General features: G+C 46.5%; 1 protein-coding gene across 3 annotated transcripts in view; it reads right to left on the reverse strand.

Moving 5' to 3' along the window:
* CPNE2 (copine 2) overlaps positions 1 to 16,796 on the reverse strand; it is a 75,012-nt gene that overhangs the window by 26,156 nt on the left and 32,060 nt on the right. For all 3 annotated transcript variants that reach the window (XM_033157453.1, XM_033157454.1, XM_033157452.1), the window contains 3 exons: positions 9,944 to 10,123; positions 7,709 to 7,783; positions 385 to 456 (listed from right to left, as the gene is read on the reverse strand). In XM_033157453.1, coding sequence (XP_033013344.1) covers positions 385 to 456; positions 7,709 to 7,783; positions 9,944 to 10,123 — 327 coding nt within the window. The remainder of the gene's footprint in view (positions 1 to 384; positions 457 to 7,708; positions 7,784 to 9,943; positions 10,124 to 16,796) is intronic.

A 16,796-nucleotide genomic window follows, 5' to 3' on the forward strand; every position in this document is an offset into this window, starting at 1 on the left:
ACTCTTTGCTTCCTTTGGCAAGTTTCTAGACCTCATGGTATGAAAAACATGCAGGCAGGGTGGACAGTTAGAAGGCAAATGAACAGGTCTGAGAAAGGGGAGAATTAGTGTGCCTTATTAAAATCGCTGGCTCCTACACTCCTTTCCCCTCCCTCTATTGCATCCCAAGCACGGTTGCCAACTGTTCAAGATTGGCTGAAAAGCCCTTTCATGTCTGTGTGTGGTCTCTGCTGCACCACACTGGAAGACCGGGCTCCTGCCTTGCATTCAACACTGTGCAGTGCAATGTCAAAACAAGCATTTGTAGCATCACCTAACTGTCTACATGTTGCATCCATATGAATTTATTTGGGAGGGGGGAGAAGCAGGACCCCAAACACGCACCTTTTTATCCAGCTTCCTGCCTGCCATGCTAAGAGTGATCACACGGTTGTCTGACAGCTCCTGAGCTGCTATCTGGAAGACAAGAGAAAATTCCAGTCATTCTTATCAAGCCACACACATTATATGTTTGAGCCCCCAAAGATGAAGAAAAACATAGCTCGTGGGAAGGGAGAGGGATGGGATGGCAGAACTTCATTTGCTCCGCTGAAATACCAGCACATTTTGGCTCTTCTGTTCCTTATATTTTTCCCCATTCCAGCTGCTCATCGTAGGAACTCTGTAACCAAGAAATCATGCCTGAGTTTTGTTTTTTCCTTCTTCCCTCCCAATCCCTTTTCTTTTTGTGTCATATGTTTTAGGTTCTAAACCTGAGGATAGGGACTGTCTTAGCACTGGAATTTGCAAGCTGCTCTGAGAGTCTTTTCTTCTGGCTGAAGAGCATGGTAGAAATGCTTTAATTGAATAATAATTCCATCTACTCCCAATGTTCAGGTGTGAGCGCTGTTGCTGCCTATGTAGCCAAAACAACAACAGCCATACAGAGCAGAGGGGTATCTGACAGGATTGAGGGAACCAAAGCTAAAAACTCTTTTATCTGAAAGGGGGGGGGGGGAAACACTTTTTTTTGGGGGGGGGGAATCCAAAAACAGTCTAAGGTGGAGTGAGTTTGCTCAGTGTCCACAGCATGCTGACAGACTGCTGCAGAAAAACCCTGGAAAACTGGATGGCAGGAGAAATGGAACAGAATAAACTGGTACCCTGCAGACATTTTGGATTAGAATTCCCATCAGCCCTAACCATTGGACATGCTGGCAAAGGCTGATGCCAGCTATTGTCCAAAACATCTGGAGGGTAGATTCTGAAAAGAGAGAGAAATAAAATAGTGCTTGCACATTTGCTTCCTTAGGTTCTACAAATGTTAGAAATGCACTTTTTAAAAAGAAAGAAAATTGGGAACCTGGTGATTATGGTTCATTCAAGGAGGGGCAACTGCTCCCCCCTTGCAGCTGCTCACGTCAGTGGGGGTGTCTCTCCTCTGCCCCCCCCCATTCAGATCTTGCTTAGGGGGGGAAATGACATTGACCACAACTGGAAATAGCTCTCCCCTTTGGGCTGCTGTTTACTCTCTAGCATGATCTGAATAGAAAGCACTGAGTCAGAAAGAGCCTTTGTTGGTGGAGAGAGCACAAGACAGAGTTGGTTAATTGCGCCTCTTCTTTCCTCATTAGTGTCATGCGGATGCATGGCCCCAAAGTGAAAAAGCAAAGCTGCAAGGGGCCGGAATATATGATAGGACCAAGTCTATGGACTCCTTGAATCTTAACTTGGTCTTTTACTGATACATGCAGAGCAAGGTGACCAAGATGATCGAGGACCTCAAGGTCCCCTTTGAGGAATGGCTGAGGGAGATGGGGATGTTAAGCCTGGAGGAGAGAAGACTGAGCAGTGATGTGATGGCCAACTTCAAATATCTAAAAAGCAGTCCCGCGGAAGATGGAGCAAGCTTGTATTCTGCTGCTCCAGAGGGTAGGACCCCAACACATGGATTCAAATGGCAAGAAAGGGGATTCCGATTAAACATTAGGAACGTCTTTCTGTCGGTAAGAGCTGTTTGACAATGGAATGGACTCCCTCAGAAGGTGGAGGGCTCTCCTTCATTGGAGGTTTTTAAATGGGGATTGGATGGCCATCTGTCAAGGATTCTATAGTTACAATTCTATGATTCTATGCAGTCCAGCTTTTACCCCTATCCCTTGGGAAAGCACACTGTTGTGTGTTTGTGTGCTTTCTGCATCTTTGGCAGGCTGATTCAGGAGAGCCAGCAGAGAAGTGACCACAGCACTTGCTCAAAAATCCAAATGTACATAGCTTTGAAGTTGAGCAACAGGGTTGCCCAACTGCCTTGCTGTCGATGGCATGGGACCGGCTTTCCAGAGTCACCAGATTCCTGGGACTGTGATCTAGTGTTGAGCATCCTGGTTTGAACTGCCTGCAGTTCCATCCTCCAGTCAGCAGCTCTGCTAATCCAAGCAATAGGGTGCCCATGTGCGACGAGTGGAGATCCCTGTCTCAGAGCCTGGTGCCTAGAGATGTCTGTCACTGGCCTCCCTGCGGCTGCTCTGCTTTGGGGTTTATTCTGCATGAACAGGTGCTGAAAGGAACATAGGAGTGAGAGGCGGTTCCAGGCACTGTGGGTGGAAGAGAAGGAGATGCCAATGCTTTCTCTCTCTTTTGGCAAATGTTCTTCATACTCTCTCTTTCTCTCTCTCCTCCTGAGCACAATGGCTGGGTGTCAGTGCTTGCAGCCAGAACAGAGGTTGAGTCCAGCATCTTAATTTTTCACACAGGAGCCTTATTTTCAACTGAATAAGGGCTGAGGGCCCAGCAACACGGACTTCACCAAACCAGGTGCCCTCCACATGTTCTGGATTATAGCTTCCATCACTTGCATTTCTGGTCCAGGAATTCAGTAGATTTAGCTTATGCTAGAGCACAGAATTAGGCTAGGAACACAGGTCCAACCGCAAAGTGAAAAAATGTAAGATAATAGAATCACAGAGTTGTACAGTTGGAAGGAACCCCAAGGGTCATGTAGTCCACCCCCCTGCAGTGCAGGAAAAGCACCTTGGAAAAGCACATGGAGTCGAGAGTGGAAAGTGGGAAAGAGTGTCACTTTCCTCTTCCAGGTTTATGGAAGTGGCAAGAATGGGAAGAGCAATAGCTGCGGCTCTGTGTTCCAGACACACAAAATTCACAGGTTTCTATGTGAGAACACACACACACACACACACACACACACACACACATTCTCCATCCAAGCAGGCAAGAAGCATCATCCCCAGATCAAGCACACTCTCCAGCCAGGCAAAAGCACTCAGGAAGAGGGCAGGGCAGGGCTGGGGAGAAAGGGCAGTGCCTGAGAAAGAGCCTCCCCTAAGGCCAGGAGGGCCCACATTCAGACCACAGGCTCCCTGGCACAGAGAAAGAAAGACTACGTTTCTCATTCTGTGGGAGGAAGACAGCTCCCTCTGAGCAGAGGCAAGCGGCTGCCAGCACAGAAAGCGCATCCTGCACTGGAGGAGGAGGGGGCTGCCTTGCCAGCCTCATCCGGCTGGCCTCGGCAACGCTTGCTTCATGCACAACTCAAGCCACCTACACATGCTGGCAGTCGGTCAGCCCCACTGCCTCGTTCCAGCATGGAGCGTCTCCAGGGAGTTTGCCATTTCGCTGCCCTCGAACAGTTAAACCTCCCCCCCCCCCACACTTCACCTTTTCTCCTGGCAACACCAAACCACCAGCCCAATGGGACCATTTCATGAAACTCTCTCCAGCTGCATCCTCCTGCCTTCTGTGTAGGTCTCAGCTGTATCCTTGCTTTTTAAAAAAGCCCCTCAAAATTTCCTGTAAAATCTAGTCTGCCTGGTACAGATATTGGGTCTGTGTCTAGTTAGTATGCCCCTTGGAGGCTTGTCTTTTTAATTCCTCGCAAAGCACCATTTACAACAATTTTATTTAATTCGTTCATTGCATTTATATCCCACCTCTCCCCCAAGGAGCTCAAAGTGGTGTGCACAGTTTCGTTCCTCCCTGTTTCATCCTCACAACAGCCCTGTGAGCAGCCAGTTTTGAACACACAGTGTTCAAGTTACACCGTTCCCCTCTCTAAATCCATTGTCAGTTTCCTTGCATAGATTTCCTGCTTGATTGGTGACTGGTTGAGTGCATGGGGCGGACAAGCACAGATGAAGATGCCTTCAGCAGATCCCAAGGCATTAAAATCAAGCACACCTGATCAGCAGAGGGAGATGAGAGCCCACCATGGTGCAGCCAAATCAGAGGAGACTGCAATTTGCATCATAAAGCAGCTGCTGTCACCAGCCCTTCAAACTTGAAAAGGCAAGCCCTGAGCTCAACCTCTTTCTCCACGGCAGTTTTGAGTGCTAGGAACAGCCTTCTCCAACTTGATGCCCTCCAGATATTGTTGGACTATAGTTCCTACCATTGCTGACTGCTGGCTGAGGCTGAAGGGAGTTGCAGTCCATCAACATCTTCAGGGCCACAGGCTCCTGACTCATGGGCCAGGATAGCTGGTAGACATTTCATCAATGGGAGTCAACGTCTCACAATTAGGAAGTCCTTAGGGATATCTCTCCAGGGTGCTGAGCAGGAGGGAGCCTTCACACGGAAGCCTGCTGCCAATACCCTTTCCTTCTCACTCCACTTTAATCAGAATCTAGGCTGGTGTGGCATCTTTTAGATATTTCTGAGTTTTATGTACAGATATCCAATGTATCCCATCCACACCAGTGGGAACTGCATGGCCAAATGCCCCTAAGACCATAAGAAGAGCCTGCTGGATCAGGCCAGTGGCCCATTTAGTCCAGCATCTCCTCCTATAACTTATTTTGCCAGGCTATGTATATATATATATATATATATATATATATATATATATATATATATATATATCTGTTCCTATGGTAGGAGGGGAGGAACCACCCACATCAATGAGTATGCTCAAAGCAGCCTGTAACACAGGAAATAGCGATATTTTTATTTTTTCCCATTTTAATGATGGTCCATCTGGCTGTTTTACTTTGAAGGAGCTGGACGACGCCTGTTTTCCTATCTCTGTTGGACAGACAATATTAATGGGGCCTTAATTATGTGTATTGCTGCTCACAATTTTTGCCATGCAGGGATTTAGCAAGCAAACTCAGGGCTGGCCTTACCATTGGGCTGAGTGCGACAGCTGCCTCATGTGGCACGCATCCTGAGTGGCATTGTGAGGATTTGGAAGGCAGAGGTTGTGTGGACCGCATGCACCCTCTTGAACTAGCCTGCTGTCCTCAGTTGGGCGCTGACCAGTGCTGAAATAAGAGTCAAATGCTAGCCCAGTTAGCTTTTGTGTGTGGAATGTGTTTGTGTGTGTGATCTTGCCCTTTGCCTCAAGCAACAAAGTGTGCTGGGCCAATCCTATCCAAGCTCTTCCTTTAGTAGTGTGGCCTCTCCTGCACTAGAAAAATGCATGCACAATTGCATACATCAAATCTCAGTAAGCACAACAACTGAGCATCCTGCTGTTTCCATTTCAAGATGAAAATATTCTCCGGTGAGTGCCTTCTTGGTCAACATGCATGAAATCATAGAACTGTGGAATTGGAAGGGACACCAAGGGCCATCTAGACTGATCCCCTGCAATGCAGGAATCACAGCTAGAGAATCCTCAGTGACAGGGCATCTGTTTTGCATGCAGAAGGGCCCATGTTGACCCCTTTGCACCCCCCAGGTAAGGTTAGGAGAAGCATCTGTCTGCGACCCCAGAGAACTGGTGCCAGTCACCGTGAACAGTACTGATGGACCAATGGTCTGATTTGGTAGAAGGCACCTTCTTATGTTCTCCTATATATTCATGGGCAATTTGTGTGATTGTTCTTGTTTAGCTCCAGCTTGGACTGGCTGTAAGGAAGAAGGCAGGTAGCCAGGGACTGGCTGTGGACAGACTGAGATTGTTTAGGGCAATTCCCAATTTGACCTCATAGACTAAAGTTACCAGATTTTTTTCAATGAATCTGGGGACACTTTTCAACTTCAGTAGGAATGATAGGATTTTATCAGGGGACTGATTTTAAATCCGGGGACAGTCCCCGGGAAACAGGGGCATCTGGTAACCTTATCATAGACCAGCCTCCTCTGCCCACATATCTCAGCAAACTGGTGACCATACACCAAGATTACTACAATGAAGGCAATTCAAGCAAGACATTGCTTTCTTTAGATTCAACTTTGCTCAGCAGGAACAAAGTTCCTGGGATAGGAAACATGCACAGAGTTTGTGGGTTTCTATTGTAGCAGCTCTTGCTGCTAAAGAGGGGGCCACTTTTCAGGTTACATTTCAAAATGTAAGTTGGGGGAAAAAACCCTTCAAAGACAACTCTGGCTCTTTGCCATTTCTCTCTCCTGTTTCCAATATGGAATCATACAATAAGTCCACAACTTATGTACATTTAACTTCTGCACATTCAGCTTGATGCATGTGGCAAAACATTTTTTTTAAAAAAAATAAAAGGGCAAAAAGTGGGTGGAAAGGGGGAAATGGTTCCAGGAAAAATGACTTTGGCAATTGCACTTGCCATTAACCAAATGGGTTTTGACTATACTGTACTCAGTTTTGGCTTCAGATGCACTCCTTGGAATGTAACCACACACACACACCCCAATATGTAGTGGGTTTAGGCATTGAAAGCATAGCTGGAAGCAGCATCGGTGAACCCGAGGCTGCAACCTAAGGACCAGTCAGCTAATATGCACAGCATGGCTCATGATGCATTTGATACATCACAATGATGTACAGTATAGGCATCAAGGGTGCAGCAAGGAGTTCATCCCAATTTATAATTATAGATGAGAAGGACAGGAGGGTGGTGTGTGTGTGCTTTTAATGCAAGCCAGTATCACTTCCTTTCATTTGCAAAACTAGCCAGACAAGTCTACAATGGGAAAGGCATTGCTCTGTGTGCACAAGTGTGCAAGAGAGGAAAAACTGTTGCTAAGAAACCTGTTGCTAAGTAGTAAGCCCTGTTCCTCTTACCACTAACACTACTCATCCCCATAAACCATTTTATCCTGATTTATCTTGCATGTCGCTTATGGGTTTGCAGATTGCACACAAATTTGCAGAAGAAATAAAGGAGTGCATGGCATATGAATTTTTATGCAAAGGGTTTCATATGGACTTAAGTCTGAACATTTTAAAAAACCCGGATGCCATCCAGTCCAAGTGAAGCTTTGTTTCCAGGGTGAGAGGTTTAAGCACGCACTGAAATTTCTGCTTAAGCTTTGCTAGGGAAATGAATGAATCGGGACTTGGAAGTTTGGCTGCTCTGTGCCCTTTGGTTGTTGTTTTTGCTCTTCTAATAAAAAATAAGGTAAAACAGAGGAATGGAAGAGGGAATCTCTTTTAAATGAGGGGGTGGTTAACTTTTTCTCTCTCTTGAGAGCTGAAGAAGGAACCTGGAAAAGTGGCTCCCTTTCCTACTTCTTTCAGTTCTACGTTCTTTTCAGGGGTCAGATCAATTCTACTGGAGCAACCTTTTACTCCCGTTCCTTAGAAAAGTACAGTGTGTGTGTGTTTTCTTTTGAGGGGGGGGAGTGTGCAGATCTTGGGGAGTGAAGTGACCAGCAGGGGTGGCTCCCACAGCAGTCATTAAAAAACCAAGGGCTTAAAAAGGATTCCAGCTATATCCCAAATTCAGAACCGGGATTTAAGTTCAGAATGCAAGCCCCTGCCCTCTTTATACCACTGCTTTCATGTGCCCCATACCATTATCATTCCTTTTCCAGCTGGCTTCCCGTTCCCCAGGAGGAGTGCTCTTGTCATCTTCTTGCTTGAGACAATCTAAGGGAGAAGAACAGAAAACAAAGGGAGGCCTGTAGCAGTGATCCAACAAGAGTACAATACTGGATATAATCATTATTATTATTGGTGGGAATGTTAAGTTGTTGCAAGATTTGAGGGATTTAATTTTGATAGATACTAATTTTGACAAATTACTAAAGAAACTATTGTTTGTTGCCCAAAATTAATGTTTTTGATGATGCCAACTTGCCAAAAGAATCGGCCTCATTTATTATCTTGGCACTTGGAACATTAATTGCAAACTCATTGGAAAACAGCCCAAAACCTTACACTGGGCGCTTGGTACCACTCATTCTGGAATCTAGCCAAAATGGGGAAAAAATGATGCATAATTTGAGATTCTGACAAGGATCAGAAGCTCCAGATACTTTTTATATGATTTGGCATTCCTTATTGCATATACAACAACACCATCATTTTCAATGCAACCCTTGTCACAGGCCTGGGCAGATCTGGAATGATAGCTGATAATCAGATAACGCTAATATCCTCTACTTGGATTTATAACCCATGTGTGACTGTACTCATTCTACGTGCCTATTTTATAGTTTGTTTGCCCTCTTTTAATTTCCATCTGTTGTTATAACTGTTATTTATTATAAAATGAAATAAAAAATCTTTATCCCAAAACAAACTAAAACCAAAAACCCAATACTGGACAGAGTTTAGATCCCTGTTCAAACATGCACTTGCACAACGTGCTGAATGGTGACATTTCGTATTTGCTCACATCCTGCCTTGGACCTGCGGAAAACACTCAGCACTGCTGAGGAGAGAAAGAGACGGAAGCACAATAGGAGAGGGCATTTGCAGAGAGCGGCTCAGCAGGCGGATCTGACTTGTGTTCCTGATCTCAGCATGCATGCACCTCATGCCTAAAACCAAGGGATTTATCTCCTTGGTTTTCAAGTTTACGTGGCCAGTGAGGTTGCTAGGGGGGTCACAAAGAGAAGGAGTCTTTCCATTCAACCGAACCGCAGGGTTGATCAGGTGCACTGCAACAGTCTAGCCGAACTAAGCTAGCAGAGGCCTGACGTAAAAGTGAAATTAATGGCATTCTGAGATGCAATTCAGGCAGCTCCTTTCCAAAGCTATTCATGGGCTGCTCGTGCCTTTGGATAAAAAGCTGAGTCCAGGAGAAGACTTTGAGGACATTCCAGCAGGCTTCCTGCTAAGTACTGAGTGGCTGAGTGGGGCTCACAGAAAGCCAGCTGGGATCTGCACTCAGAGTGGGGCCTGTTGTGAGTGTTGTGGTTTCCCTTTGCGTCACTAGCTTTAACTGGAGCAGGTGGTGGAAAGAATCTTCATCTAGAGGTGAAGAAGAAGAAGAAGAAGAAGAAGAAGAAGAGAAAGAAGATCCAAGAGATGACTGAGAGCAAGAAACCACAGTCACCTCGAAATGGCTTCTCTTTGGTTCTTGGGACATTTGTTCCTGAAATGCAATTCTTCCCATGGTTAGGCAAGGCTGACAAATTCTTCACACTTTCTGTGGGACAGATTCCCCCCCCCCCACCATCCTAATTCTCAGTTCTTTAGTCTAACCACCTAGTTTCAACGCTGCCCTGACGTTTTGCTGTAATGTTAAGTGTAAACTGCTTTGAGAGGTTGTCTGTATCTGAAAAGCAATCTCATAAATGTTTGGGGAAATGTTTGGAAGATGCCTACAGAGGCTTTTTGGGGAGGAAGTCACCTAGTGGTTCAGATATTGGCACGGTAAACAAAGACTGGCACTGCTCTACAAAGCACGTAATTTAGGCAATGAGTTGTTGTAATGGCCACCGGCTTAGGTGAGGTTTTTTTTAAAGTATTAGATAAATCAGTGCACAGATGATTGGTCTATTAAATGGAGAATAGGCTTGATAGTGAAACAGGACCTTCACATACAATGGTGGTAAACTAGAATAGATGGGAATAAGCAGCAGTGGAGCACTGTTACCTTTAATGTCTTGCTGTGGGCTTTCCAAAAGCATAACAGCTGGAAAGAGGACAGAGCTATGATCTAATTCAGGAGGGTCCTGTTCCCTGTCCTGCCTTCTAATCTCTTTCACTGCCTGAAGAACTAGCAACAATTTGCCAATGACCAGCAATACTTTGGAAGCAGAAACTTAGGGACTCCACTAAGCAGGTTGTAACACTCACTGTTCCCAGGGTGCAGGAAAATTCTCCCAAGAAGTCATGTTCGTACAGCTGCATGCTTGACTTGTCTTGGTCAAACAAGGCAAATTTCAACTTTTGAACCTCCTCAAAGCGATAATCTATGACAAACTTCTTGGAGAAGGCTGGATTGAGGTTGTTCACAGCTGTTTCTGTCCTGTCGATCTACAAATAAAGAATTAGGTTGAACAAGTGAGCCGATCAACGAGTCTTTTAGACAGTAGTACAGCTTTCGTTGAAAAATAACGGTGAAAACAGGCGGAACATTTTTAGGGTGTTGGGGGGGCAACCTGAAAGTGCTCTTGCTATGTTCAGTCCAGACATATCTTTCCTTTCCATGGTTGAGTTCTGAACACAAAGGCACAATTCTGCAAGGCTGCGGCAGAAGCAGCCTGTGGACAGCACTGACAGGCAAGCCTAAGATGTTGACACCCTCTACTCTTCAGGGCAGTTTTGCACTAAACAAGAAAAAAAATCATTCCAAAATGTGTTTATAAAGGTCATATTGTTGATGCTGGTATCCATCTATTTACAGCCAATGTGCTGTATCCAAAGTTAGCCATAGTCACAAGGAGACCAATTGAAATTAATGGCCATGACTAACATAGGCACATTTCTCAGGGTATGACTAACATCAGATGCAATCCCATATCAATTTCACATGTGTTTATCTGTTTTCAACCCATTCTGCAATTAAAAAAAAATAAAAATATGGCATACATATTTAAATATGCATTTTAATACAAAATAATATTGAGTACATATTTTACTCAATATGTACTAAATGCATCTCTAAACATATTTAATCGGAAAATATGTATTATAATGCATATGGTACATTTTTAAGCCCATGTTCTGTATCATAAATTTAAAAGAAGTGAAACATCCATATTATTATTATGCTCTCTGATTAGACCAGGAAGTGAGCAATACATCAGTTCACTTAAAAAGGCAGGCACCAGATATTTAAAATGCAAAATCCAGAGGATTTCCATGGGTAAATTCATGTTGCACAGGGAAGACTTCTCCCCCCACCAACCCACAAAATATCAACCAGTCTTGAAGGGAAAAATGAAAGGTGCACTCCACGCAGTTCTGGAACAACTTCTGTGAAGAGGAACTACATGGATTTACACCAGTGTAGGCAACAGAACACCGCCTGATGTCTGGGACTCCTTATTCGGGGGCCACTCAGTTGTTGTGGCCTATCGACCTAGAACATCAAGCACAGGTAAGACTCACGAGCACAGCAGTGCTGACCTGCTTATGCAGCAGCCCAAACATTATGTTGTGAATTGCCCTGAGATCTACAGATAAAGGGCAGTATAAAAATTTAATATATAATAATAGTGTGCACTTCCATCTTTTGGAGGGTCCTATTGTTTTACTGCACCGTGCTACAGTTTTGTAGGTTTTTGGAGCCAGCGTAATGAGCCCACAATTAAAAAATTCAGCTCAGAATTCATCAAGATAACCCACTACAGGAGTGGAAGAATCTCAGGCCCTTGAGACTGCTTAGGCCACACACACCTGAGCCACAGCCTTCCCTGGCCTTGCTTTGTGGCCTCTGCTGGTGATTTTACTTGGGTGGATGTGTCCTTGATCTGTAATAATAACTCTCGCTTGCCTTGATGAAATATAGAGTGGGGTGTGTGTGTGTGTGTGTGTGTGTGTGTGTGTGTGTGTGTGAGAGAGAGAGAGAGAGAGAGAGAGAGAGAAAGTGATAGAGAGAAGAAGGAGGAGGAGGAGGAGGAGGAGGAGGAGGAGTCTGGATTTGATATCCCGCTTTATCACTACCCTAAGGAGTCTCAAAGCGGCTAACATTCTCCTTTCCCTTCCTCCCCCCACAACAAACACTCAGTGAGGTGAGTGGGGCTAAGAGACTTCAAAGAAGTGTGATTAGCCCAAGGTCACCCAGCAGCTGCATGTGGAGGAGCGGGGAAGCGAACCCGGTTCCCCAGATTATGAGTCCACTGCTCTTAACCACTACACCACACTGGCTCTCAAGAAAGAGAGAGAGAGAGAGAGCACCTACTTCTGCCATACCAGCCACTGGTGTGTCCCCCAGAAAGTTGCCCGTAAGGGGAACGTGGCCCTCGAGGTGAAAAAGGCTCCCCAGTTTTGGGGGTGGGTGTGCCAGCACTGCTTTGGGTGCCAATATATGCATGCTTCAACACAAATCAGTTTTCTTTGCTTCAGTAAAGAGACTGAATTCTCCCTCTCCCTCTCTCTCTTTTTGCATGCTCACTTTTAAATTGAACTGATGCAAGAGAAGGAGCAAAGACTCCCTCACACCTCCCACATCTTGCCATGTTGAAATGGCAACATATTTTGCAGGGATCAATAGCGGGGCCTCTTTTCCTCCTTCCTAGGGACTGGTACCAATGTAACTTGCTCCATCTGCCTCGCTGGCACCCATTCAAACTCGCAAGGCTTATGAGGGGTGAAGGAAGCGGCAGTGAAGTTTTCACTTTCACATACTGTAATTGGCTGTGCTCTTTAATGAAATCTGCATTCCTAGAAAAAGCCCAAGTGAGGAGAATGGCAGGTTTTTGGCTCTCTTGGCTGTGCTTCCTGTGCCAATGCAGGCCTTCAAGGCATAATGCACGACAGAGCCGATGCGGACAGAGGGAAGGGAAAATCAGAACACGAGTTTAGACAGCTGCAAGAAACCTGGGGCAGATGACCGCAGGACTCTGCAGGTGCACTCTTCATGGGAGTTGGGAGCCTCAGACATGCAGGCTGAATATGGCCCTACAGAGCTCTCTAGGTGGCCCTCAGGACACTCTCTAGGGCACATGCCTTCCTGGTCCTGTTCCATATCGCCAACAGTACTAGTCAAAATTGGTGTAGAATGCCAGGCCTACAGGACTGAATGTGGCCCTGAGGGTACACTATCTGGCCCCCAGAACTCTCCCAGGCTACGCCCCCTCAAAAAAGGCCGCATCTGCGGGTGGGTGTGCAGAAACCTGACAGAAAAAACAGTAGCCACACTGAAGCAGAAAGTGAAGGCCCTGCCCGCACCCCGAGAGAAGAGCCTCTTCACCGAATTCCACCTCTCCTTTCTATTCTCCCTTCATCTCACAAAGAACCCAAACTACGACTTTAAGGTATCGTCACTCCCATAAGCAACATGGGAAGCTCGGAAGCAGTGCACCTGCTTTAGGTCCAAAAGGGGGTCCCAGGTTCAATCTTCAGCATCTCCAGGGGCTGGGGACTGGCTGGACACTGAGGTGGCTGGATACTGATGAGTTAGGGACTGGGTGGGGGGAGAAGTGGGATTGGAGACTGACTTGGAAGAAGGAATCAGTGGACTGGGGGAGCCTGTGACTGCCAGGAGATGAGAATGAGAGGCAAGAGAAGCTGCAGGATCGGAGAGCGAAGAACAGGTGCCACAGGAGAGAGAGGCAGGTCAAGCTGGTGTAGAGTCACTGGCTTCCACACCACCTTCCTCCTCGTGTCCCCACCTATCATGCTCCACTGTCTCCCTGGACCGGGAGGATGGAAGTGGGACAGCAGAAACAGGTTACACACAGGTGTAGGTTTCAGGTTGGGGCGATACATAAGCGGAGGACGGGGGATCTCTGTTGGGGCAACTACCTCATCGGCTTCACACCTGGGAGCAGCTGAGAAACACAGGAATGACGGGCGTGCCTTTTCCTAACTTGTAAGTGTACTTTTGACAATAAAGAGTTAATTCTTCACTCTCGACTTTCCTTGCCTGACAGGGCCATGAAACAAGGGAGGGCTGGGGGTGACCCCTGCTGGTAACCCCAGTACTGAGCTACATAGACCCAATGGCCTGACCCAATATCAGGAAGCTTCTTACGTTCTTCTTATGTTTTTTGGTCTGCCCCCCACCCCACCCCGCCCGTCCCCAACAGTAAGTCCAAATTCAGTTTCTACTGAGCATGGGGCTGTTGCTGAACTCTCCCTCCCCACTGCTGAACATTCCTCTACTTCTGCAAATTTTGGTGTTTTCCCAAAGCCGGCTGATACTTTCCTCTTGTACCTGGGTGGGGATGTCTATGAAACTCACAGCCTGCACATTGGAAATAGGGGAAATGTTAAGAGTCTCTGGATTATCAGTCCATTTATTTATTTATTCCCCACCTTTCCCCCAGGGAGCGCAAGGTGGCCTACATAGTTCTCCTCTGTCCCATTTAATCCTCATAACAACTCTGTGAGGTAGGTTAGGCTGAGAGTGAGTGACTGGCTCAAGGTCACCTGGGAGCTCCATGGCCCAGTGGAGATTTGAACCCTGGTCTCCCAGGTCCAAGTCTAACACTCTAACCACTATGCCACCACTGGGGGGGGGTTGCTCCTAAGTCACAGTGCTTTTTTGTCCAAGAGCACAGCTCTCAACGAGGAACGTGCCTTTCTAATTACAAATTAAGCCTGGATTCCATGCCTTGTTGTTGAATTACATGGAAAAGGAGGGAGGAGGGGAAAAGACAGAGAAAAAGCTCCGAGGGGAAAAAATGACGCAAGGAGGCCCTGTTTCCACACAGCTCCAATTATCCCAAGATAAAGCTCTTTAAAATCACTCAAAATTGCAGGAGTGATTGTATCAAGCGTTAAAAGCCACCTGAAGAGAGACAAGTTGCCTTGGGAGAATCCACTGCCAAGTGGCGCACAGCATGTCCTGCAATGTTTCTCAGATTAAAGGCACTACCTTTGGAGCCAAAACCCAGTGCCCGCACGTGCGCAGGGCCCGGCTCCAGCCCTGACACGCTTTTCTTGGCCACAGGCCCTGGAAAACGCTGACACTTCTGAGGCTCACTCGACCTCAAATGGAGCATTTATGTGCTAATGCCTCCTTAACTCTGAAAGGGGCTTCTGTTAGGGATTATGGAAATCAGGCGGGCGTGAGGTGCCTGCTGTCCTGGCAACACATTCCCGCAAAATTATACTCCTGAGAGAGAAAACGCAAGCCCTTAACTGTACACCTCGCCTCCCAGAAGAATAACTCTGCTCCCCTACAATTTCCCTTCTGTACCTGTAGGTTTGCCTCCAGCAGCAAACAATGTTGGGACTGTCAGAACAGAAACACGGAAAGGGGTTTGGGGCAAGGAGCCTGCCCTTTCACCAGACTGCCACAGTCACCTCAGGCGCCCTTCCTCACCTAGAAACCTCCTCACAGGAGTCCCAATTGTGGGCCTTCCTCGCTAAGGAGGTCGGTTGGCCCTATCTTTACCAAGCCTTAGATGGAATAAAACTAGCATGGTTTCGTGGAAGGGTCTTCCATCCCCCCCCCATCTATTTGTCAGGGCACCTGAGAATTCCTTGAGCGTTTCGGTGGGTGTGGGCCGGGTTTTGAGCCAACTCCATTGTTGTCAGGTTGCAGAGGATGCAGTGCATGGTTTTACTATGGAACTCGCTCTCACAGGAGGTAGTGAGGGACACCAACCCGGATGGCTTGAAAAGAGAATTAGTCCGATTCATGGAGGAGAGGGCTATCGATGGCTGGGCTTTGTGCCTCCGCAGTTGCAGGCAGCAATGATTCTGAATACCAGTTGCTGGAAACCACAGGAGGGGAGAGTTGCTCCTACACTCAAATCCTACTTGCTGGTTTCCCATTGGAGCATTTGTTTGGCCCTTGTGAGAACAGAATGCCGGATTAGATGAGCCCCCTTTGGCCTAATCCAGCAGGCCCTTCTTATGTTCTTATGTCTATTTTTCTTTCCAGTAAACATTTCTCTCCTGTTTGAAAGTTCTCAGACGCAGTTCCTTTTCTCATCAATCAATGCGCAATGTTCAATGAAAACACAGCGGAACATTTTGGCATGCCATTAGTAAAAACTCTGCCTGGTTTTTGATGGGCTTTAAATTTCATTCGGCTCCCAACCGGTAACAGCTTTGGTTCTGCTTCAACCATTGTTTTTATCTGTATTGTTGTTTTTAATATTGTATATATTTTATATTTTGTATCACTCGTTGGGCAGAAAGGTGATTAATCGCTGCTGCAACTACAACAACTAATAAGAATTTTAAAAAAAAGTTTCTACATGAAAAATCTGTAGATTAAACTAACTTGTTCGCACACAATAGACTCTGATGATGAGACCTTATATTAGCATTTGCCAACCTGTTCTGGACTGCAAGCAACTCCCCAGTTATGTTGGGGGGGGGGGGGGTTACGTTCCGGCGCCCCACAAGCAAAAGTGAAAATCACATAAACGCCCTCTCTACCATACCCTCTCTCCAAAATACTACTCTCCAAAAATAAAAAATACTGTACCAAAAATATACACAACTAGTATTGAAGCTCTGGGGCTGAGAGGAGGCTGCAGGATGGGCAGAAAAGTGTTGGCTATGCTACCCCACATACCAGCTGTTAGCCAGGGAGGCCGAGCAGCCTAAACAAAGCCCCGCTGCACCTCCAGTCTCTTCTCTGCCGTCACCAAAGTCCTCTTTGGGTTCCAGGGAGGGTTTCCTTGCAAGCCACAAGGACTCTCCAGCATTCTCCCTCCATTTCTGGGCATGAATTCCATGATTTACTTATTTCCCGGCGCTGCACATATAACACGGTCGCACACGTGTCGATCGCACACAAGTGGGGATGCTTTTATTTATTTATTTGCACCATTTTTACCTGCCTTTTCATGGAGGATAAAGCTATGCACAACGTCTAGTCACAATGGCTATGTTCTGCCTCCCTGGTTGGAGGCAGTATGCCTCTGAATACCAGCTGCTAGGAATCGCAGGAGGGGAGGGTGCTCTTAAACTCGAATCCTGCTTGCCGGCTTCCCATAATGGGCATCTATTTGGCCACTGTGGGAACAGGATGCGGGACGAGTTGAGCCATTGGTCTGATTAACGTTGTTGTTGTTGTTGT

This window comes from Lacerta agilis, chromosome 8 (genome assembly GCF_009819535.1).
Source record: "Lacerta agilis isolate rLacAgi1 chromosome 8, rLacAgi1.pri, whole genome shotgun sequence".
NCBI lineage: Eukaryota > Metazoa > Chordata > Lepidosauria > Squamata > Lacertidae > Lacerta > Lacerta agilis.